Source organism: Capra hircus, chromosome 18, assembly GCF_001704415.2.
Source record: "Capra hircus breed San Clemente chromosome 18, ASM170441v1, whole genome shotgun sequence".
Lineage (NCBI taxonomy): Eukaryota > Metazoa > Chordata > Mammalia > Artiodactyla > Bovidae > Capra > Capra hircus.
Genome location: NC_030825.1, coordinates 14,631,708 through 14,655,071, shown reverse-complemented (window position 1 = coordinate 14,655,071; position 23,364 = coordinate 14,631,708). Strand labels below are relative to the sequence as shown.

Here is a 23,364-nt window from a genome sequence, read left to right as displayed (position 1 = left end):
TTACAAATAAATAACAAAGAGATCTCCAAATGTTTGGGATTAAACACCTGAATCCCAGAAAGGAGAAAATTTTGCTATCGCCCATGATGAAGCAAAGAGTCTGGATTTACCCTTTCCCCTCAAATGTCTAGAAAACCAGACAAAACATATGAAACAAAGGTTTTGAAGCCACTCCTTCCCTTCCCTTCCCTCTTCCCCTTCTCCCCCATCCCCTCCTTCTGTCCTTATTCCCAGCTTAATTGCACAAAGCATTTGAGGAATGCCATCAAGCTTGTCTCATTAGAACAAAATCTCCTCGAAGCTGGTGGCTGGGTCTTGTTTTGTATCTCATGTGTGCAGGTACAACGTCGCCAAGTTGCAGTAACCAGTGAATGTTGTTAAATGAAATGACCATCTGTCAGTCCACAACCACTGTGACCCCACTCTGAAGCACACAGAATCTCTTAAATTTGTATTTTCCTTTTTATTACTCTAAGTTTTTGAAAAATTGTATTTCATTTGATTCAGGAGTTCTGTGCAGTAGGTGGGCAGGTTTAAGATGATCACTTTCCAGGTGGTTAAGTACAGAGATCCACTTCATCTGTAGCACACTTGGAACATCTCTCCTGTTATGCTGATTGTTCCTGGGAAGGATGATTAGAAGTTAGACGCCTTGTTCATCTCTTTTTCTCTTCTGGATTTCAACTTGAAGACAGCAGAGGGCGCCTGACTACATGAAAGGTACGCTCTAAATGTTAATGATAGGTTAGATTTAAGATTATTCATTAAAGTTTCAAAAATGTGAATTTCACTAAAATAGGACTTTGTATTTCATCTTTCTACTATTTTTGGATTCTGATCTCATTTTAAATGTTCTCTTCTCCTTCTTTTTTGGTAATGAGAGTTTCAACCTCATGTAAATCACCATGACACTATTAGTTCCAAGAACCTTCCAATTTAGCTTCAATATTCTTTCAGAAAATGTAAGTATTAAATCCTTCATCTACCAGATCCTTCAAAATCTTCAGTAGGGAATAGGATCTCCCTTTGGTAGCTCTTAAGAGGTGACCACTATAATGTGTTGCAAACAGACGTGCTGCAACTGAAGGGCCATCTTGCTTCAAGTGCATTGCCTCCAGATTACCCAGTTCTCAGAAAAGGATACAAGGATTAGGTACGTTCTTAGACATATTGCACTAGAGGGAATGGAACAATTTCCGAGAGGCAGTATTGAGGCTTTGACACCGTGTTGCTCACCGTTGAGGGTAATTATGTCTGCAGGCTCAGGGGCCAGGTTCCTGTGAAATTCTGCATTCCCTTCTGACTGACTTCTAGCTGGTTCTTTTCTCTGGCATCTGGAATGTCCTCCCATTCTCCTACCATCACTGCTGGAGACAGCAGCAGCCTGAATCCTAGTCTACCCTGCCCTCATAGTTCCCCAGTTATATTTTCCTTCCTGAAGACTAGGTTTATGGACAAGGCTTGGAGCTGGCTGAAAAAGCATTCCTCCCTGGCTGCTCACTGATTAATAAATTGATTGGATCTAAGTTGATTTCGCTACCTATCAGGATTCTAGGACTTCTTTGGCAACCCACTCCAGTATTCTTGCCTGGATAATCTCACAAACATCAGAGGTTGGTGGGCAGAGTTGGACACAACTGAAATGACTTAGCACAGCACTCATAATCAACAGAAATTGATAAGAAGCCAGAGAAGAAGGTTCCCTTGCTTGCTCCCAGACAGGGGATGGGGCAGGTGAGCTGGTTTTATACAGGTGAGGGTAGGGTTGGTCCAGGAGTGGGAGGGTGGTGGCTTGCTCACTCCCTTAGTGGTGCTGTGTGCAAGGATCATGTACAGTAACCATGCTTTTGTTTCTGACTTCTCAGAAGTGGCAGTTGGGGTTTTTGTCTTTTTGTATCTTGCTCATAATTTGCCCCAACTGTGCATGCATGCGTGCAGTTATTTTAATCCCTTATAGTTTCTTTGCATTTTGTTTATGGAAGAGGCATTTGTCCAGGTGAGAGCACTGAGGAAAGGGTTCCAGGTCCCAGCTGGTCTTAATTTCTTTAAGGATGAGTCTTGTGGTGGTTCACTCACAAAGCAGGAAAGATTATTTCCTTGTTTATGCTTTCCCTTTGCTGCGGGTTTACTCGTCCTTATCCTTAATTTATTCTATTTCCTGATTTTGAGCATGAAATTATGCCTTCTAAGCAATGAGAGGCATTTTCACTCTGCTGTCCAAACCTTAGCAGTCCACGTATTATACGTGTTTTTTCGCATTTATTACGTTTAGTCAAACGCTAGCGGGCAGTTTTGGTTTTCCAGACTTGGAAACTGACTGCTCTTGGAGAGGGGTCATTAGCCCTGCGCCATGATGGAGAAAACAAGTCCCCTCACACAGTACACTTGAGGACAGTCACCTAGAAGGCGGATGGGCAGGGCTGTTTTTCTTGCTGAGCACAGTATCCTCAGCCCCTAACAGTAGCTAGCGCGTTTTACACCTTCGCTCGGGGTCTGCGAACCCTTTAAGTGCATGACCGTCTCTCCGGAGCAGGAAGCCACAACAATCATTTAATTTGCACAGGGTTCGCGCTACCAAGTGAGCCCACTAAGTCACTGTGCACGGGGCTCAGCATTGTTGAACAAACACGGCGGAGCGACAGGCGCGGCGTACCTGGTACAGCTGAAGGGGGAAGGGGAAGGAGCGCGGCCTCGCTGCTTCTAGGCGGACACCACCCCGAGCCGGAGGTCCCCAGGCCGGTTTGTATAGGCGGACCAGGAAGGACTACGGAAGCAGCCATCCCCAGGCGCAGGCCCCACCACCCGCCCGGGAAGGCGCGCGAGGCGAACCGGAAGTGATGCGCTCTCTGCGCGTCCCATACGTATTTCCTGCGCGTCGCGCGCCGCTAGAATCTTACAGGCGGTTCAGAAGCCTCCTTGGACCCGGCGCGATGGGCAAAAAGGGCAAGAAAGAGAAGGGCCGCGGGGCGGAGAAGACGGCCGCTAAGATGGAGAAGAAAGTGTCCAAGCGCTCGCGGAAGGAGGAGGTGAGCGGGCCCGGGGGGCGGGTGTATCCGGGCCCCCACTGTGAGGGGTGCTGGCAGCGGCCGGGCTGAGCTGGAGCACCTCTGCAAGCCTCAGTCCTCGGCTTTAAACGGGGCACGTGACCCTCAGGGCAGCCCTGAGCAGTGAGCATCGGTGGAGTGAGTGGGACTGTGGGAAATTCCATAACAGTTGATGGCGACCAGGGGTCTTTCTCTGTGTCTGTCCCTGTCTCCCTTTGTCTGTCCCTTCCTCTCGCTCCCTCCCTCTTTCTTCTTTTACCCTCTTTCTCTTTCCACATCTTTAGCAGGGTCTGCAGATGGGTCAGTGCTAAACTTAGAGGCGAGCGCTCTGTTCCTAATTGACTGTTGCTCAGGGACTCCCTCGGAGAAGGCAGTGGCACCCCACTCCAGTACTCCTGCCTGGAAAATCCCATGGACGGAGGAGCCTGGAAGGCTGCAGTCCATGGGGTCGCTGAGGGTCGGACATGAGTGAGTAACTTCACTTTCGCTTTTCGCTTTCATGCATTGGAAAAGAAAATGGCAACCCACTCCAGTGTTCTTGCCTGGAGAATCCCAGGGACAGGGGATCCTGGTGGGCTGCCGAATATGGGGTCGGACACGACTGAAGTGACTTAGCAGCAGCAGCAGGAGCAGGGACTCCCTAACCCGGGACAGTTTATAATGGTTAAGGAGTGTTTGCTGTCTCCAGGCTTTGTGCTCTCTGGGCTTTCTCACAGCCAGTTGAGTTAGGTAGCTTTGGCATCTCCGCCTGACAGTCAGGAAATCAGAAGCTAGCAGGTTACGCAGGTCGGCTGTGAGGTCGCCGGGAGCTGAAATTTGACCAGACACCTCACATCCAGAGCTCTTGACCACATACCCTTGTCCCTTTTCTTCCTAAGGCATTCGTGTGTCCATTTTGTCATCTATCAAATAATGAGGTTGGGCTCTTTTCTCTCTCCATCTCCCGTCATTTTTCAGCTAGGGTGGGGGCAGGTGGCTAAGCCAGCGGTCTTTAGGGACAACTTAAGAGTTCTGCTCTGCACAGAACTCATGTCTCAGATACCTGGTGACATCTGCACACAGGTGGCAGTCACACAGATTGATTCCTTCCCTTCTGCATGGTCCTGCTGAAGCCCCATTTCTTCACCCTGCCTGGGCGCCCTGCATCTCCTGGGCTCTGCCTCCTCAGCAGCTCACTCCCCAAAGGCTTGCAGGGAAGGTTTTTAAAGACAGGGTGAGGGAAGGGGCTGTCACAGCATCAGCTCATGGGCATTCTTCTGGTTGGTTGATGGTGAAGTAGTTGGAAATCAACGTCCTCAACCTTCTGATTCCAGCTGGTCTGGAGTCTCCATCCTTGTGGGCAGCATGTGGTTAACTTCTTCCACCTGGTAGGGGTTTCGGTATCTGCAAAACAGCTCAACGGACATAGCTCAGAATATTATCTGTAGGCCTTGGAGAGGAACTAAAAGTCCTGACTTTAAGGCTAAGTTACTTTTATTTTGTCTTGCTTGACTCTTTTCTGCAATTTCCCACTCTTCTGATTAAATTTATTCTTTGGAACTCGAGAAGGCCTGGGACGCTAAAGTTTTTACAGACAAGAGGTAGGCGGGGGACATGGCGGGGGTGTGCACTGGGGTGGGATGGGGTGGTTCTGTCCCAGGAAGACCCCAAAGACCCCGAAGTCTTGGTTAGAAGACGGCAGGGCCTGTACTTCTAACGAAGGGGGCGACCAGGCCTGCTCCCAACCGGAGACATCAGGGTCGCTCCTGCTCTCGAGTGACAGGGTGTTCAGTGCTTCCTGCTGACCTCGCCCGGTGTGCATCAGTGCCATGACTGGTACTCGCCCCGTGACTGACACAGCAGCTCTCCCTCCAGGCCTGCTTGTTGCAACCACGCCTCCCTCCCACCTTGATCCCGTCTTCCCTTCCGCCTTAAGGAAGGTAATGACACTGGACTGGAACCTGAGTTCATCAAGGTTCCAGTAGTCCCTCGTTCACCTGTCCCTTCCTGGAAAGAGCCAGTGGTTCAGTAACTTGTCTTTAGTACCTAAAGGAGCGTGTTTTGCACTTGGGACTTGGAGTCAGCAGGTCAGCTGTTACACAGAAGTAATAGGATGACAGGTGTTTCTGTGGACTTTTGTGAGGGTGCAAATTAGTAGAGTCAGTTGGGTCTTAAATTGTCAGTACATACAAGAATGGCAGATAAAACATAGCAGTTGCACACATAAAGATTTAGCTTGGAAAAATTACCCCCAGCTCTGCAAAGACAGGTCCTCCAGCAGCCATGGTAGTAGTGCTTGTAAAGTTTTGGAGTTGAGTCAGATGTTCAGTAGCAGCGGAATGGGTGGAGAAGCCGTGTGGCGCTGCCACCATGACAGCAAACAGACTTGGGGTATCAGGCTGCTCTTTCAGCAGGGTAAAGCAAAGAAGCAAGTCGCAAGGGAATATTCAGTGTGATGACATTTACATGGAATTGGAAAACTTGAGACAGTAATGTACAGAGCTTAGGGATACATTAATGGGTAGTGAAAGTATCTAGAGAGATGCCTGAGAGTCAGGAGCCCCCAGTTCCAGACAGTGGCTGCTTCTGGAAGGTGAAGGGGGTACAGTGGGGGAGGGGGGTTGCCGGTGGCTGTTCAAGCCCAGGGCAAGTGATGTTCTGCTGAAAGAAGCCAAGAGGGAGCCTGGGCAGCTGGAGAGTGAGGAGGTGGGGTGAGACATGAGGTGGGTGAAGGAGGAAGAATGGCCTGGAAGTATATGTAGGCGCAGGAAGGACGCCTCACCGACTTTGAGGCCCTGCACAGTGTGGAAGCTGAGGGAGAGCTGGTGTGAGGTGAAATGGGGAGGAACGATGGGGGACAGATGCCAGGTGTCAGCATGAGCCAGGGGCTAGGATGAGCATTGACGGGCAGGTGGGAGCCTTTCCCGTGACAGGCGGGTCAGCATCCCTGTGGGCTGGGGGACACTAGCGTAAATGCAGGGACTGGGGGTGGGAAGTCTGAGTTCCAGCACTGCCCAGGCGTGCACAGAAATAGGCACCTCAACCTCTAAGTCTGTAGTTGTAACAGTGGAGATGTTCTTACACAGGTTGGTTGCAGCTGGTAGTTGACGAGCCCCCCGCAGTGTGCAGGCACATGTCAGTAAGCAGACTGACATGTCTGGGTCACGTGGAACTTACATTTTGTTATGTTGGTAGAAGATGGAAACTAAATAAATGAATTTAGAAATGTCAGACCCTGCTCTGTGGACAACAGAGCAGGCTGGTGTGGTGGCCCGGGGCCTCGGTTTCAGCGGTGATTGAAGGTGTTGGTGTGAAATTGGGTGGGCTTGTCTGAGAAGCAGGCCTTTGGTGGGTGTGGGGAGTGAGGGTTTGGACTGAGATGACGCTTGCCGTGTGCCAGAAGCTCAGGTGCTGAGTGTTTGTGCCTGTGTCAGGTTCTGTGACTTTTAAGTGGAAGGAACAAGATCTAATCTGGTCAGGTCAAGGGGTCAGGGAGAGCGGACCCAGGCATTTGGCCATGTGTAACTGCTTGTCTGTCTGCAGGAGGACCTGGAAGCCCTCATAGCCCACTTCCAGACTCTCGATGCCAGAAAGACTCAGGTCGTGGAAACACCCTGCTCGCCGCCTTCCCCACGGTAAGCAAGCTACAGGGTAGCTTCTGATAGTTTTCTGGTAGAAACTGGAAAGCTGCTTGAAACAGGCACCATGTTTTCCTAAGTAACTGGGCACTTGGGCATTTCCATTATTAGAAACTACTAGATGAGCTCCTACAAGACAAGACGCTTTTTTCACCTCTGCCTCTGACGAGTGGGAGGGAGGCAGTCCAGCCCTGTTGTCACATGGAAACACGGAGAAGAGGTCCGCCGGCCCTGCTGCTCATCAGGGAGGTTATGTGGGTTTGAAACCCCACCTGGTGACAGTCTGTGTTTGAGGGTGTTTTTTTAAGCAATGTTTTATTAGTTCCTGCCACACAGCAAAGTGCCTCGGTTGTACATGCATACATATATGTTGTTGTTGTTTAGTTGCTAAGTCATGTCCAACCCTTTGTGACCCCAGGGACTGTAGCCTGCCAGGCTCCTCTGTTCATGGGATTTCCCAGGCCAGAGCAAGAGTACTAGAGTGGGTTGCCGTTTCCTTCTCCCTGTGTCTGAAGTTTTTAAAGGCTCCTCAGACGTACAAAAGTTTAAAAATCATGATGCTTTTCACTGTGCTCATTCATAGCGCTTCTATGTTCTCATGTGGAAAGCATGACCATTAAACATGAAATTGTAAGCCATTTCAGATGGGTTTGTAGTTTATGTGAGGAGCTCCAGTGTCTTTTGTAGGATTTCAGACCCAGTGGAAGGAGGAGGAAGGAGCAGGCTGTGGTCTTTCCCTGGCTCCTTATCCCTTCGTTCTTGCCTCCTCAGCTCTTGAATGCCCGCAGTCCTCTGGTTGGATGCAGGACCCAGGGCTCCGTCATTCTCATCCCTGCTCCGGGCAGAGCATGGCCAGGACACAAAGCACCTCGAGCTAGGAGCCTGGGAGGCCAAGTGACCCTGGCGAGGAGATGCATGCCCTTCAGAGAAGGGGAAATGCCTAACCTCCCGAGCATCCAGGGCTGCCTTGTTAAGCTGAGAAATGATTTGCTTTATTTCCTTCAGGCCTGAGTGGAGGCCTTTGCCCAGCACATCAGGAAGGGAGGTGGTGGAGTGTCCCCTCTGCCTCAGTGGGGTGCAGGGCATGGCCTGAATCCCACGACCTCGCCCCAGCATGTGGTCTTTACCTTTCAGGGTCAGGAGCAGTGTGCTCACTCCTGAGCGGACACCAGGGGCTTTCCCTAGGCTCCCAGAGGTTCCTCCTGTCCTTCCGTTCATAAATTCCCCTGGGAGTCACGCTTTATTTTCATTTTATTCGTCATGTTATCTTTGGGTCAAGCCTAAGGGTCACATGTGGTAGGTGGACCTGTTCATCTGAATTGTTGAAGCAGATAAATCCATGAGATCGTGAAGGCTTTACCTGTGCAGAACCCCTGAGGGAACTCACATTGAATGTGGGTTGATTTGGTTGAATTTTTTTTGGATGACATTTGCCTTAAAGTATGTTGCCCTAAAAGTCAGGTGTAATGTTCCAGTATAATTTGAAACCTTGGCAGTGCCCTAGGTCACCAGGTCACTGGGCAGCCTCCTGAAGGAAAAGGACAGGTGTTAGAGCTGAGATCTGCTGGGACACAGACCTTTCAGGGGTCACCTCAGTACCGTCTCACTTCCTACCACTCCATTGAATTACAGGAAAAATCCATGAAAATCACCAAGTTTAAGTGTGTATATCCCCACGTCTTTGCTCAGAGATAATTTAATGGGAGCGTGAGGGCGAGGTGCTCAGTTGTATTGGAGACCAGGGTGCACTATTTTGACTTGAGGATTTGACTACAGAGTTTCTCAGCCTATAGAATGTCTCTGTGTATAATAAATCCCCAGTTAACAACAACAACAAAAAAACAGTTTTCCCTTTCCCTTTGAGAAGCATCGTTTGGCATTGATGTGGTAGAGGACACCTCGGGAACACTGCCCCAGAGGCTTCTGCACAGAGAATGTTTTCCCTCCCTGTGGCCATACCCTTCAGTGCTTCCTGCTGAGATGTCAGGGTGCACTTAAAATTCCTGCAGAGCTGTTGCCTCGTCCTCGCGTTTGAAATTAAGCAGAAAGGTGTTTGTGTTTTCCACATGGAAGCAGTCTGGGATGTATACTGAAACGCTTGAACAGTGGACCCCTGAAGACGGTTCGATTGTGATGTAGGAGGACAGAGCTGTGAAGGAGGACGGCTCTGGGAAGAGTGGCACAGGCGTAGGCCCGCCGACTCCACCCCTCCTGATGATTTGTAGCCAGATGCTGTGGGAGAGGCCCTGGCCCCTCCTGGGAGGCTAGCCTGGGTGTCAGTGTCCTGAGGGTGAGGCTGCCATTAAGGGCGGTGGCTCAGCTTCCGTCCTCGGCCCGGGCTCCTTTTTCCCAGAAGTTCAGGACAGGCTGGTCCCCGGCGGTGCAGCCTGTGGAGGGAGGGAGACAGGCCCTCAGTTTGGGCGTCACGTGGTTTGATTATTGTGTTGAGCTGCTGCTTGTGTCTCTTGCAGGTTAAATGCCTCCCTCTCCACTCATCCTGAGAAAGATGAATTAATCCTTTTCGGAGGTGAATATTTCAATGGCCAAAAAGTAAAGTATATATTTTATTCTTTCCCTTCAAATTTTCATGAGTCTCATTTAGAGGAAAATCCCTTTTAGGCAGTGATGTCAAATACCCATTGGTCCTTTAACTCCCCCTCATGTGTCCTGCCTCCACACGACAGGACGGACCTGGGGTGTGGTCCTTGACAAGCCACCAGGGTCCTTTCGGGCCCTTGAGGGTCACGGCTCTCCCTGCCTGCATGAGGTGGGCCGCGCCTTGCTGTCCTTCCTCAGGATAAGTTTCCAGAGGTATTTGAATAGGCAAAGTGCTGATACATGGTAGAGCAATTGATAACATCATAAAAACTATAAGTTTTATTTTTGAGCAGACCAGATAGCCCCGTGTTTCAGAGCTACAGATGAAATAGTTCCAGAGTCCTGAGTTCAGCTTCCCTGCGTGGCGGTCCAGAGGTGGTCTTTGTCTTTGTGTCACCATCCTGGAGGGTCCAGGGACTGGCCTTAGGAAGCACACTGCCCGGGGAGAGCTAGTGACTGAGCTCTACCTCCTGCTTGCCTTTGCTTGTGTGGAAGCAGTGTTCGCGATGTTCCTCTTCCTTCCTGCAGACTTTTCTGTATAACGAACTCTATGTCTACAACATCAGGAAGGACAGCTGGACCAAAGTGGAGATTCCCAACCCACCTCCGAGGCGCTGTGCTCACCAGGTACGTGTCTGTGTGATCGTCGGCCTCCTCTCTTCTCATGCTGGGGTCCCGATGCAGGGTTCCATGACGGACTTTCGAGCTGGCGACCTCCTCACTCTGCTGTCTCCGCCTGGAACGTGTTTTTCCCATTTTTCGGCTCTGCTGGGTCTTCGTAACTGCGTCTGCTTTTCTCTAGTTGAGAAGAGCGAGGGCTGCTCTCTAGCTGCGGTGCGTTCTCGTTGCGGCGGCCTTTCTCATCATAGAGTAGTCCCTAGGGCATGCAGGCTCATTAGTTGTGGCGCACAGCCACAGTTGCTCCGCGTCACGTGAAGTCTTCCCGGACCAGGAATAGAAGCCATGTTCCTTGCATTGGCAGGCGGACTCCCACCCACTGGACCACCAGAGGAGTCCTCTCGTTCATTCTTATAACTATTTGAAACAGTGTTGGGGCTCAAAAGGTAGTTTGAAAGAGTGAAACCTCTCCAGTGTCAGCCTCCCAGGGCGTGACTGAAACATTCCTCCACACTGTGGTTCTTCTGATTCAGTGCTCAGAGGTAGCCTCCTGATTTGAAATTGGGTCCGCAAGGGGGACCTGCCTGTCTGAACTGCATCGACGTCTCATGCACAGCAAGGCTTGCAGCCATTTGGACTGGTTCATATTTTGGAAGAGAAGCGTGCACTGCTTTTTGATTTAGAACCTAGATCTTAGTAAGCCTGGGTTTTAATTAGTAAATGGCTCTTGATAAGTTCGAGTCCATTCATCTGAGCCTACTCCAGCTCTGAGAACGTGTTCACCCAGGCCTCCAGGCTAAGCACCGAGTCCTGTCCTGGTCCAGCAAGGAGTACTCCAAGTGCCCCCACCCAATGCCCGGCCAGTTCCCAGGCCCCAGGCATGCAGGCTGAGGGGCTTCTTTGGTGTTGTTTTCTTATCTGTTTCAATTAGTTATTAACTGTCCTTGAAGAACTAGTATCATAAGAGTCTTTGAGATTTTATTTCAGTCATTTGGGCAGGCTCTGATTCATATGCATATCTTGTGAGTACTTTTTGAGTCTGGGACTTAATATTATCCCTGTAGGTAAGGTTGGCTTGCTATTTACTCTGTGAATTTTCCAACAAATCAGAGCTATGGGAAACAGAAAATTGGGGGTGAAGTCTTCTGCCTAGAGGTCATTACAGTTCAAATTCCACTGCATTATATTTTGAGATGTAAAAATTTCCTCATTTTGGACTAGTTTAATGAATGTGATAACAGAAGCCACGTTCTTTATCTTCTCTTTAATCAATCAGGGGCAGAAGGAGTAGAAAGAGAAAGCTTATATGTGCACCCATCATTCTGTCATTTCTCTGAGATCTTAGATTTTTGGGGGGTGAAGTTTATTTTAGCATGTAATTTGAAAATTTAATGCCATTTTCTAAAATTAGTACAGCTGGTGAGAGAAAGGAAAGGGCCACAGGGCCCCTGAAGGTGTGCCCAGCAGCCTCATGGACCTCACTCGTCAGGTCTTGCCTGGTGCTCCCCTCCTGGGACCCTCCCTGGGTAGAATATTCAGATGCTCCTGTTGGGATGGACTGAGCAGGACTGTTGAAAGTTGAAGGGTGGGGGAGGAGGGGTTTGGGTGCAGCTGAAGTTCTCCTCTTCTTATTCATCTGATGGTTTGTTTTTCCTGAAGCAATAACTCACTTGAAACAAAATGCGTTCTTGCAAACAGTAGAACAAGCAGTTCCCTATGGTTTTAAAAAAGTCACCTCTGTTCTCGTCAGCCTTTGTGTGTGCGTGAGCAGTAAGTAGTCGGTGTTTACAGAATGCCTACTCCTGGGTGATTGGCATTGTGCCCACAGTGCCCAGGGGAGCTGCAGAAGGCATTTCCTTGCAGCTCAGTCACAGCTCTGTCTCGTTCCACCTGAGCAGCAGGGGAGGCTTGTTCACTGGGAACTGAGCATCTTTCACACGAGAGGTGCGCTTCCAGGGCTGAGACGCACCAACAAGAAGGGCCCGTTTGCCACTTCTTATTATGTCCCCTGGGCTCTGCTTTCCTTGGTCCTGGTGGCCTGGCAGGTTGTTAGGACTTGGCTTTCACAAAGCAGGTGCATGTGGCTGACATCACAGTCTAGTCACCGAGTCTGTATGTTGCTTTGGACTCCATTGTGCCTTTTTTTTTTTTTTGGCCTTTGGAGGGAGAGTTGTGACCTTAAGGTTTTCTGGACATGACTTTATTCCATTGAAGACAACAACACAGAAACCCAAATGCTTGGGAAGCGTACAGCCTCAAGTGACACGTAGGAAAGTAGACACTGGTGGGGAAGCCCCGCCTTGGCCTGGGAGCAGAGCTGTCCTGCTTTGGCCACTGGACGGTGTTCAACCTTTGTTAGGTCCAGGGAACGTTGGCCATCAGTCCATCTAAACCATTACTTCAAAACCACTGTGAGTATGTATATGTGTGTGTGAATATATGTATGTAAAGGAGTTTATTTTTATTGCTTTATTTTCAAATACATAAATTAATCACTCCAAAGTGGGCCAGGGGGCTCAGTGGTAAAAAATCTGCCTGCAGTGCAGGAAACACAAGAGATGTGGGTTCCATCCCTCATCGGGATGAGGAGGAGGAGATGGCAGCCCACTCGTGTATTCTTGCCTGGAGAATCCCGTGGACGGAGGAGCCCAGCAGGCTGCAGTCGATGGGGCTGCAAAGAGTTGCACACAACAGTGCATGTGTGTGGGTGTGCTCTTTCCGGTAGATGCATTGTTTGTGATGCTGTCCCGGGCATTAAATAGCTTCTATAATAGGGTATTTCAGGACCACATTGGATCGCATAGCATGACTGTACCACCTAAACTTCTTTAAACTCAGAAAAATGTGTTAAGTTTGGGCCTAAGCTAATTTTCATGTCTGGTTTGAAGATTTGAAATAGTTCCTTACAATCATGGTTTTAGAATCACGGGAAGCTGATGTGTCTTCTGATAGGTCAGTGCTGAGAGGATGCACAGAGCTGAGTGGAGATGGCGTGGGGGGCCACATCACCCTGCGTGTGCCACAGGGCCCTCCAGTTGGTCCAGGGCAGGGGCAGCATGGTGATGGAGCCACAGTTTTCCGGCATTAAGCTGACTTAAGCGACAGCCTGTGCTGCGGCAAAAGCCTGGGGTGCTCCGACGGTGCTGAGAGGCGGCGTCCTGGGAACCACTGTCTGACCGCCCAGCGTGTGCTTGTCCGTGGAGGTTTGCCAGGGCAGGAGGCGTTCACCCAGAATGCTTGGTAGTGCCTGGCGTCCAGCTGCCCCAGCCCACTTCTGCCCTGCCACGCTGTGCCTGCTGCCCTGGACACTGCTTCTGAGCCCCTGGCCAGGAGCTACTCAGCCACTTGGTGTGAAGATGTGTCCTGTGGCCTGCTTTGCTGCCAGAGCCCTGGGACTGGTGACACCGAGGCAGGCTGGCTTGCCGTCTGCCCCCTACAGGCATTCACTGACTAGGCAGCACCCCCACATTTTTGGGGTACTGGCAGAAGTGATTTCTGTGAAGTCTGTCCCCTCACATGATTCACATAAAAGCAGCCAAGATGAGACTGTCTCCGCAGCCGTGCCCTCCCTGGGTGGGGGGCACTCCAGGGAGGAGTTCTCCAGGGAGGGGCTCCATTGACCACTGGCCTCCAGTGACTTTGTAGTTCTGTCGGCCCAGGCAGTCCTGCGTGGTCCTGTGTGAGTCCTGGGCCTTCAGAACCAGAGGGGCAGGCCTTTGAGGCTGGGGTGTGGGCTTGGAACCGAGTGACCAGGGACAGGTCTCCAGTTGGACTGAGAGCTGTCTGGCTGTGCCCTGACCCATCACCGTTCTCTCAACAGGCTGTGGTGGTGCCCCAGGGTGGTGGGCAGCTGTGGATCTTCGGTGGGGAGTTTGCCTCTCCTGATGGAGAGCAGTTTTACCACTACAAGGACCTCTGGGTGCTGCATTTGGCCACCAAGACCTGGGAGCAAGTCAGGTGAGTGCTGGGTGATGAGCCCAGCCCCTGGGCCCACTCCTGTCCCCTGCCAGCATTTGGAGTTTGTGGCACGTGGCTCTGGGAAGGTACATTTATGCAGGCCTGATGGTGGTGGTGGCGGCACGTGGTGGGGTGTCCCGCAGTGATCTGCCAGGCTGTGTGTGACGTGTGCTGTCTCGTGGCCTTCAGACTTTCCAGGTCTGTGACAGGTGTTAGTTCCAAGGAACAGGGAGGCCCTGGGGATGTACAGTCACTGCCCTTTGCAGGGCTGCCCGTGGCCACGGACTCCAGTCCCAGCTGAGTGTCCCACTGGAGCTGTGTTCTGCTGCCGTTAGCTCAGTGACGCTTGCAAAGCATTTGAAGCCTCCGTCCTGAGTCAGAGGTTGTTCCTGCTAAGCAGGTCTTTACTTCATTGTTGATTGTTGCTGAAGGCGGAGAATTCTGTAAGAAATGGGAGGCTGCGCCATGCTAATACAGAGGTGCAGAGGCAGCTTGGCCTCTCTGTTCCAGCCTGGGTAGAGTGGTGTGGCAGGGAAGGTGGTAGGTGCTTTATTTTCTGTCTTTTTGTCTGGTGGATTTTTTCCCAGGCCTGCCTTCTGGGCCATGGTCTCCGGTTCTCAGTGAGATGAGCAGAGGGGCAGAGCTGTGCTGAGCTCTAGGAAGAACTCAGTGGCGGGGCACAGCTGTGCGACTGACCGGAGCCCTGGTCCCTGTGGGGTGGACGTCAGGGCATGGAGCCTGTCTCCCTGGCTTCGCGTCTTCCTCTGTCTGCCTCTGCTCCCCTTGTTATGGTGCTGGGCTGCAGCCCCCGCGCCACCTAGCCCAGCGTGGTCCATAAGACGGCCAGGACAGCATGCCTCGTGTGGCCTCTTCTCTTGCTGTTACAGGGTTTGCGAACACCATGGGTGGAGGGGGCAGGTGTCTTGGGGAGGGGTCCTCCGTGAGCCACACTCCAGAAGCCACAGGAGAGGGACTGCCCGAGCATGGCAAGTAGGAAGCCTTCTCGGGGGGGATGACGCCGCCAGGATAGTGGGGAGTCATGGCAGCTGTATAGCGGAGAATGAGCTTGTGTCCAGAATAGAGACTCTCTGTCGAGCGGCCAGTAGCAAGCTCCTGGGTGTAAGACAGCAGGCTCAAGGGCTCCCAGAGCAGGTTGGGGCAGTCCGGTGGGGTGGGCGGAGCAAGCAAGGTCATGCTGGCCAGAGCGTCGGCAGCTTCCTGTTGCACGCCTGCCATCGACCCCGTTCACCGTTAGGAACAGACCCTAAAGAAATACTGCTTTTCATTTCATACAGGAAAGCGTATACGGAAATAAAGTATATGCAGGAAAAACCAAGATGCAGAGCAACCTGTGCCTGAGTGTGTGTGCACACAGGTGCCTGCAGAGGGGGCCAGAGAGAGGTGCAGCCCCATATGTGTGCACACAGACACGCACACACGAGTGCCTTTGTATACACACGGTCCAGAAGGGTCTGGATGTTTCCAAGTTTTCTTCTGACTCCTAGAACTTCTCTTTGCACCTGTTCTAGTATCATGCTCCATTTTAATTGCTACATGGTTTTATAGCCAGAAGGTTTTTCTCATTTACTTTAAAAATTTTTTTGCCGTGCACTCGTTGTTTTCATAAGAGCTTTAAGATCATTTTTCAGGTTCTGTCCTTAACCATTCTAATGGGATTTCGATTGGATTGCAGTTTGTAGATTGCACCTAGGGAGAATTAACACCTTTCTAATCCTCAGGGCCCCCCTCCCATGCCACACCCCAGGAACGTTTCACATACCCACCCTTAGGAGTCTTAGGTGACTGCTGGCAGCTTCTCTGTAATTTTTTCTTACTGACCAAGAAGCAAAGGGAAGGAGCTTCAGCCAAAATGAAGGCTGGTTTTGCTGTTCCTGGGGAATATCGCTGAGCCTGGGGGAATCCACACGGTGTGGGCTCCAGTCCTGGGAAAAGCGCAGCAGGAGTTCACTGTGAACTGAGTTTCTCCAGACTCCAGGATTTGGGCCTGCTCTCTAGAAAAGCATTAGAACTCCTAGAAAAGTTTCATTTTCTAGGAAACGTTTTTTACTCTTGTGGGTGTAGTTTGAGGGAAGGAGAGAGTGAGAAAAGTCTACCCAACAGTGAAGGCCGCAGAGGCGGGGTTATATCAGCACTGGGGTCTGTAGAACCTTTCTCAGCTTGTGAATTAGGGTTTATGAAGCCGTGCCTTAGTACTGGCGTAGGGGCTGATCCACAGTGCTCTTACTGTATGAAACCTGGACATTTCCCCCAGTTTTTCTTGAGCAATGACACCAGGAAGTTGACAGCTAAGTGGATATTGTGCCCGAGCTCCTCATCTGTCATCTCCACGGGGCCAGCAGCCACTGCCAGACCCAGCAGCATCTCCATCTGGAGCTTGATCCTGGACTTCTCTTCATCCACTTTGGCCTCCGTGTCCTCATTGTGGGTCCGCAAGGAAGGGAACCTGCCAGCCTTCTTCAGGCCTGGGCCCCACATTTGTGGGATCTACTTGATCAGACTCTGAAGGCAAAACCACATTGTACTTCTTGGCCAGCTTCTTATTCCTGTTGAATTCCTTCAGTGCCTGGATGTCCATGTGGGGGATACCCACAGCCTTGGCCTTATCACAGTGCTGCTGGTCCCCAGAGCATTTATGGAGAATAGGGGTGGGGAGTGGGCTTAAGCCTGATGGTCCTGAGAAGCGTTTGAGGGTCATGGTTCTTTTTGTTGTTGTTTGGGCCACACCACATAGTGTGGGATCTTAGTTCCCTGACCAGTGTTTGAACCCATGCCCCTGTGTTGGGAGTGCGTAGTCTTAATCACTGGACCACCTGGGAAGCCCCTTGGCTTTTAAGCAGGCTTTTCTGCTGGGAGGCAGGGTGATTCCCAGATGTCCGTTTTGTCCTCCCTGTTTGCCCTACCCACGTTTCTGTAGCACGTTTACGAGTAGCCCCTTTGGAGACTTTGCTGTCTCTTCCTTTATGCATGCTCTCCATTCTAGCAATGTTTAATAGACATCATGACAGTTTGAAAACAAGAGGAAAAGTCCTGGTGTTACTAATGTCAAGGAAACCAGAGCTTAAATGTCAGCAGGGCCTCCCGATTTACGTTGGGCAAGCGTGACCAGCTTTACCAGATGTTTCGAGAGTCCCTTCAGTCTCTGCCTTCGGTGGTAGGTGCCTGCACAACTGACCTGATTTTAAGATTCTGTCTACTAATCCTGTTCTTACTTTCATAGCATACAGCCTCTCTCCCTATCCTCAGCTGCATTTCCTCCAGAAAGTAGGGGAGAAGAGTGGGCTGTGTTCTGTGGATGTGCAAAGGCAGGAGTCGACATTGACCCGCCTGCCCTGTCTCCTGTCTTTCCTGGAGGAAGAAATGGCAATCTGCTCCAGTATTCTTGCCTGAGACATTCCGTGGACAGCGCTACCTGGCAGGCTATAGCCCATGGGGTCGCAAAGAGTAGGACACTGCTGAGCTGCTGAGCACCTGTCTCTCACAGCACAGACTTCTCTGTGGCAGTTTCTTATACGAACACCCCACAAATGGGGGTTTTAGTACTGATCGTAATAGTTAAAAGAAGGACACAGCTCTGATAGGCTGCCTGGATTCTAGAAACTGCTGCTAATTATTCTGTGCAACGTGATTAAATACTTACTAACTCCCCAAATCTGTGTTTCGAGTGGCGCTTGGAAAAGGGGGGCCAGATTCTGAAGGTATCTGTTTGGTTATGGGGGAGATGCTGTTGCCTGCGGTTTGAGTCTGGCTTCTGGCCATGTCGGAACCAGCCTTGCAGGAAGGTCCCTTCTTTTTCAAAGGATGGGCCGCTAGATCAAGTTACCCATCAGCTCAGCCTGTGTGGCCTTGAATCTCTGGGGTTATGAGAGAAATTTTTCCTCTGCTCGGTAAATGTCTCAGGAACAGCGTGGTACTATGGCATATCTTTTGTAAGGTGTAAACTTTAAAATAACTCGGGGACGCATTTGCATACTGAGTGCCTAACGCTCTGTTTGTATCCGAAGCCCATGGAGTCACTTGATGTGTGTGCATTTTCTGTAAATGTCGCTGCAGCGACGGCTTGGAAAGGGCCTGGGTGATGCTGAGTGGCAGCGTGCCCTGCCAGAGCACCGCACCACATGCAACTCGGATGTGCTGAAAGCTCTCCCTCCCACGGCAGGACACATGTATTTTTGTGCTGCTTATAGATCTGGCTGAGTAGGACATGTGAATTTTTTAAGACTCCGTATTTAGGACTGACGGCAGTTGAAAAGTGCCTGTTGAAGATTGAAATATAAACAGGTTTTTTTGGGTGAGTTTATTTTTCTGATGGGGTATATAGAGCCTTTTTATAGAAAAAAAATTCCCATTTTGGTTACAAAACACAGCGATACTTGGCTACTGCCAGGAAAGTTAATTGAGTCCTCCGTGCCTAGCCCACGGAAGGATGACACTCCCTTCAGATTCTTGGGCGGGAGGCCCTGACCTGGCCACCCTGGGGGTCATCTTGAGGCGGCTTGGCTTGCTGGCACTGTTTCCGTAGGTCACTGGGCCTCTGCAGTCACAGTTACTGGAGTAACACTGGGAGCGTTTAGGCTCTCCTGTGTACCTTTTCTTGAAGTAGAATTGGAAGCCAACCTACTAGCTTTTGAATGAAAACCTGTTCCCCAGGTTGTATATTTGTAAAGTGCTATAACAGAAAGTTTCTCAGAAAGGGAGTCTGCTGCGCACCCAGCAAGGTGGTGTTCTTCTCATTCACCTCCTCTGTTGTGTAGGTGACTGTATGTTGGGGCTCATCACCGTGGCACCCAGCATAGGGGCATGGGGTGGTGGTCCAGCCGCTTCCACCTGTGGCCTGCTCCGAGGACAGTGATGCTTCCTCTTTGCAGAGAGCACAGGCGTGGACCTGTGGTGTCTCGGCCTGGCACAGCTCCTCCTTCTGAACCTTGTCCTGCTGGTGTTTTTTATCACAAATTTACATGAGAAAACATGCTTACTCGATTCGTGGGTGATAAAAAGCTAGGAGGGAAAGCAGATAAGTTGGTTGGCAAATGCAGCTTCCAAAATCATCTTTGTGGACCAAATCAAGCAGGATGAAATTGAAGTGGGGCTGAATTTTCCTTGTAGGTTGCATTTGGAAGAACTACCCTTGCTAGAAGGGAAGAAGGATTTAGTAAGTTGAAATCCTTGTCGTCGTCTGCATATGGTGACGCTACCCCAAGGCTGATGCTTAAAGATTGGATTAGCAGGATATAGTTGACAGGGACAGATAGCTTTTGGTTGACTTTCCATGGCTGAGTACATTGGTCCGTTTGAATGACATGTTAAAAGGGATGTTAGTAAACTGGGCGTTAGGAGAGAGAGACTGGGATGCTCAGGCATTTGAGGAAAGGTGAGAGAAAGGGATTTGTTCTAGATTGGAATAAGGAAGGACCCTGGGGGTCCTCATGGCCACATGTGATGAGTCATTCATCTGAGATTTGCTGGTGGGGAGATGCTGGGTTGGGCAGCTCAAGCTTCTGGTTCATTTTGAGAGTCTCTGTTGTATCTTTTAGGGCCCGTGGTTTGGGGGAAAGGTTTGTAGAAAAAAGTGGAAATTGTAGAGAAGAGCTGGGTTGGGGGGCTCAGGTTGTAACCATCCTTTGTAGCCTGGACTTGGTGGTTGGATTGTGTAGGTCGGAGAGCTGGATGGAGACAGCACCAGCGCAGAACAGGGTGAGCAGAGGTAGCCTGGCAGATGGGCCTGGCTTGACGATGCCGGTGCTCTTTAAATGGGGTCACTTGTTTCCTTACTCTTGAGTTTTAAGTGTTTGTGTATTTTGGATAACAGTCCTTTATCAGGTGTGTTTTTTGCAAATATTTTCTTCCAGACTCTGACTTCTAATTCTCTTGATACATCTTTTGCAGAGCACAAGTTTTAAATCTTAATACAGTCCGGCTTGCATGCATGCTCTGTCGTGTCCGACTCTCTGCGACCCCACAGACCATAGCGCACCAGGCTCCTCTGTCCATGGGGTTCTCCAGGCAGCGATACGGAGTGGGTTGCCATTTCTTCCTCCGGGGGATCTTCCCTACCCAGGGATTGAACCCATGTCTCCTGCATCTCCTGCATCGGCAGGTGAATTCTTTACTGCTGAGCACCTTGGGAAGCCAGCTTATCTGTCAGTTATTTTACATGTAGGCCTGTGATCCATTTTGAGTATTTTTTGCAAAAGGTTTGCAAAAGGACACGTAAGGCTTGTGTCCAGGTTCATTCTTTTGCATTTGGACGTCCAGTTGATCGAGCACCATTTGTTGAAGAGATTGTCTTTGCTCCATTGTATTGCCTTTGCTCTTTTGTCAAAGATCAGTTGACTGTACTTTTTAAAAGTTGATTAGTGAGTTTTTGGCTGTGCTGAGTCCTTTGCCGCACGCAGGCTTTCTCTCATTGCATCGAGCGGGGACCAGTTGCGCAGGCTTCTCGTTGCAGTGGCTTGCTGAGGGGCACGGGCTCCAGGGTGAGTGCGCTTCAGCAGTTGCTGCGCGTGGGCTCAGTAGGTGTGGCGCGTGGGTTTAGTTGTCGCCCCATGGCGTGGTCTTCCCTGAAACCATAGCAGGCTGACTCAGCCACTGGAGCACAGGGAAGTCCTGGTTGACTGTACTTAGGAAATTTATTTCTGGGCTGTCTTTTCTGTTCCACTGACCTACTTGTTCATTCTTTCACCAATGCCCAACTGCTTTGCTCACTGTAGCTTTGTAGTGTAGTCTGACGTCAGGAAGTCTGGTTCCTCCAGCTCTGTTTTTCTTTCTTGGGATTGTTTTGGCTATTTGAGGTCTTGTGTGTTTTCATACAATTATAAAAATCTTAGTTCTTTGAAAAATGCCATTGATAATTTGATAGGGATTGCACTGAATCTGTAGATTGCCTTGGGTAGTATCCTTTTTTTGACCACATTGATTCTTCCAAAGAACATGGTATATCTTTCCATCTATTTCTATTGGTTTCAATTCCTCCCCCTCCCCCACATCTTCAGTTTCTTTAATCTCCGTCTTATATTCTGAGTACAGATCTCTTGTCTCCTTAGGTAAATTTATTCCTAGGTATTTTATTTATTTACTTTTTGATGTAACAAATGAGATTTCTTCATTAATTTCTCTTTCTGATCTTTCACTATAGTATATAGAAATGCAACAGGTTTCTGTGTATTAATGTTGTATCCTACAGCCTTACCGATTCACTGATGAGCTCTAGTAGTCTTTTTCTTTTTTTCATAGTTTTCTGTTAGCTTGTTTAGGATTGTCTGTATATAGCTGCATGTCATCTGCAAACAATGACAGATAATTACTTCTTTTCCAATTTGGATTCCTTTTAATTTCTTTTTCTTCTCTGATTACCATGGCTAGGACTTCCAAAACTGTGTTGAATAAAAGTGGCAAGAGTGGACATTCTTGTTCTGTACCTGATTTTAGAGGAAAAGCTTTTAGCTTTTCACCATTGAGAATGATGTTTAGCTGTGAGCTTGTTATATATGGCCTTTATTATGTTAGGTTCCCTCTGTGCCCACTTTCTGAAGACTTTTAGTCATAAATGGGTGTTTTGTTAAAAGCTTTTTCTGTGTCTGTTGAGACGATTATATGGTTTTTATTCATCAGTTTGTTAATGTGGTGTATCACACTGGTTGATTTGCAAATGTTGAAGAATCCTTGCATTCTTGGGATAAATCCCACTTGATTATGGTGTGCGATCCTTTTAATATGTTGTTGTATTTAGTTTGCTAGTATTTTGTTGAGAATTTTTGTGTCTTTGTTCATCAGTGATATTGGCCTGTAATTTTCTTCTATTGTATCTTTGTCTAATTTTGGTATTAGAGTGATGGTGGCCCCATAGAATGAGTTTGGAGTGTTTCTTCCTCTGCGGTTTTTTGGAATAGTTTCAGAAGGGTAGGTGTTAACTCTTCTCTAAGTGTTTGGTAAAATTTGTTTGTGAAGCCATCTGGTCCTAGACTGTTGTTTGTCGGAAGATTTTAAGTCGCAGTTCTAATTTCAGTACTTATGATTGGTCCGTTCGTATTTTCTGCTTCTTCCTGGTTCAGTCTTGAAAAGTCAGAACCTTTCTAAGAACCTGTCCATTTCTTCTAGGTTGTCTTATTTTATTGGCATGTAGTTGCTTGTAGTAGTCTCTTGTGATTCTTTCTATTTCGTGATGTCAGCTGTAACTTCTTTTTTGATTCTAATTTTATTGGTTTGACCCCTCTCCCATTTTTTTTTTTTTGGTGAGTCTGGCTAAAGGCTTATCAGCTTTGTTTATCTTTTCAAAGAATCAGCTTTTAGTTTCATTAATCTTCTCTGCTGTTTTCCCTTTTATTACATTTGTTTCTGCTCTGTTCTTTATGATTTTTTTTTCCCTTTTGCTAACTTTGGGTTTTGCTTCTACTTCTTTCTCTAGTTGCTTTCAGTGTAAGGTTAGGTTTATTTGTTCAAGACTTTTCTTGTTTCCTGAGATAAGATTGTATTGCTGTAAACTTCCCTCTTAGAACTGCTTTTGCCATGTCCCATCAGTTTTGGATTGCCATGTTTTTGTTGTCATTTGTTTCTAAGTTGTTTTTTTTTTTTAATTTACTCTTTGATTTCTTCAGTGATACATTGGTTGTTTAATAACATTGTTTAGCCTCCACACGTTTGTGCTATTTAAAGTTCTTATGATTGATTTTTGTCTCATAGTGTTATGGTCTGAAAAGATGCTTGATATGATTTCAGGTTTTCTTAAAATTACTGCAGCTTGCTTTGTGACCCAGCTTGTGATCTGTCCTGGAGAATGTTCTGTGTGCACTTGAGAGGAATGTGTATTCTGCCCTCAGGTGGGATGTTGTACACATATCACTTAAGCCCGTCTACTCTAATGTGTTGTTTAACACACTGGGGGATTTCCGCAGAAGCTGACACCTGTGGCTGGCAGTTTGCTCCATTAGTGAGTTTTGTAGGCAGTTGTTTGTTTATTTGGCTGGCTTGGGTCTTAGATGTGGCATGCGACTCTCCCGCTGCAGCGCATGTGCTCCAGAGTGCATGGGCCTCGGTAGTTGTGGGACCTGGGCTTAGTTGCTCTGTGGCACGTGGGATCTTCCCAGACCAGGGATCGAACCTGTGTCCCTGCATTGGCAGGTGGATTCCTGTCCACCGGGCCACCAAGGAGTCTCCCTTGTGAGGCTTTGATAAAGCAGTCTGTGTCTATATATTTGCAAGATTGTTTCACGTTGCTGGTGTCTTAATTTCAAGTGCACGTCCAATATCCTACATTTATATTCTCCTCATGATTGCTGAGTTTGGTGTCATATTTGTGTGTGGGTCATTTCCTACCTTTACTGTGTGTTTGCCTTTACTGATGAGCTTTTCTGTTCATAATTTTCTTGTTTCTAGTTAACGGCCTTTTCTGCTTAGAGAAGTTCTTTTAACATTTGTCATAAAGCTGGTTTGGTGGTGCCAAACCACCTTACCTTAGCTTTTGGATGGCATCTCTGACTCGATGGACATGAGTTTGAGTAAGCTCTGGCAGTTGA

The 23,364-nt window shown here is 48.9% G+C and overlaps 1 protein-coding gene, 1 long non-coding RNA gene and 1 pseudogene across 3 annotated transcripts in view; 1 reads left to right on the top strand and 2 right to left on the bottom strand.

Moving 5' to 3' along the window:
• Positions 444 to 2,759, bottom strand: LOC108637960. Its single transcript, XR_001919435.1, has 2 exons — positions 2,654 to 2,759; positions 444 to 623 (listed from the first exon to the last, which is right to left on the bottom strand). It is a non-coding gene; the product is annotated as an uncharacterized LOC108637960 (long non-coding RNA).
• The window catches only part of KLHDC4 (kelch domain containing 4), a 31,704-nt gene continuing 11,158 nt past the window's right edge, over positions 2,819 to 23,364 (top strand). Inside the window, exons 1-5 of one of the 2 annotated variants that reach the window (XM_018061831.1) lie at positions 2,819 to 3,026; positions 6,567 to 6,658; positions 9,133 to 9,211; positions 9,788 to 9,886; positions 13,698 to 13,834. In XM_018061831.1, coding sequence (XP_017917320.1) covers positions 2,838 to 3,026; positions 6,567 to 6,658; positions 9,133 to 9,211; positions 9,788 to 9,886; positions 13,698 to 13,834 — 596 coding nt within the window. In that variant the 5' untranslated portion in view covers positions 2,819 to 2,837. Of the gene's footprint in view, positions 3,027 to 6,566; positions 6,659 to 9,132; positions 9,217 to 9,787; positions 9,887 to 13,697; positions 13,835 to 23,364 lie in introns of both variants that reach the window. The other variant, XM_018061832.1, reaches the window with a different exon arrangement.
• On the bottom strand, positions 15,846 to 16,584 carry LOC102171732 (annotated as a pseudogene).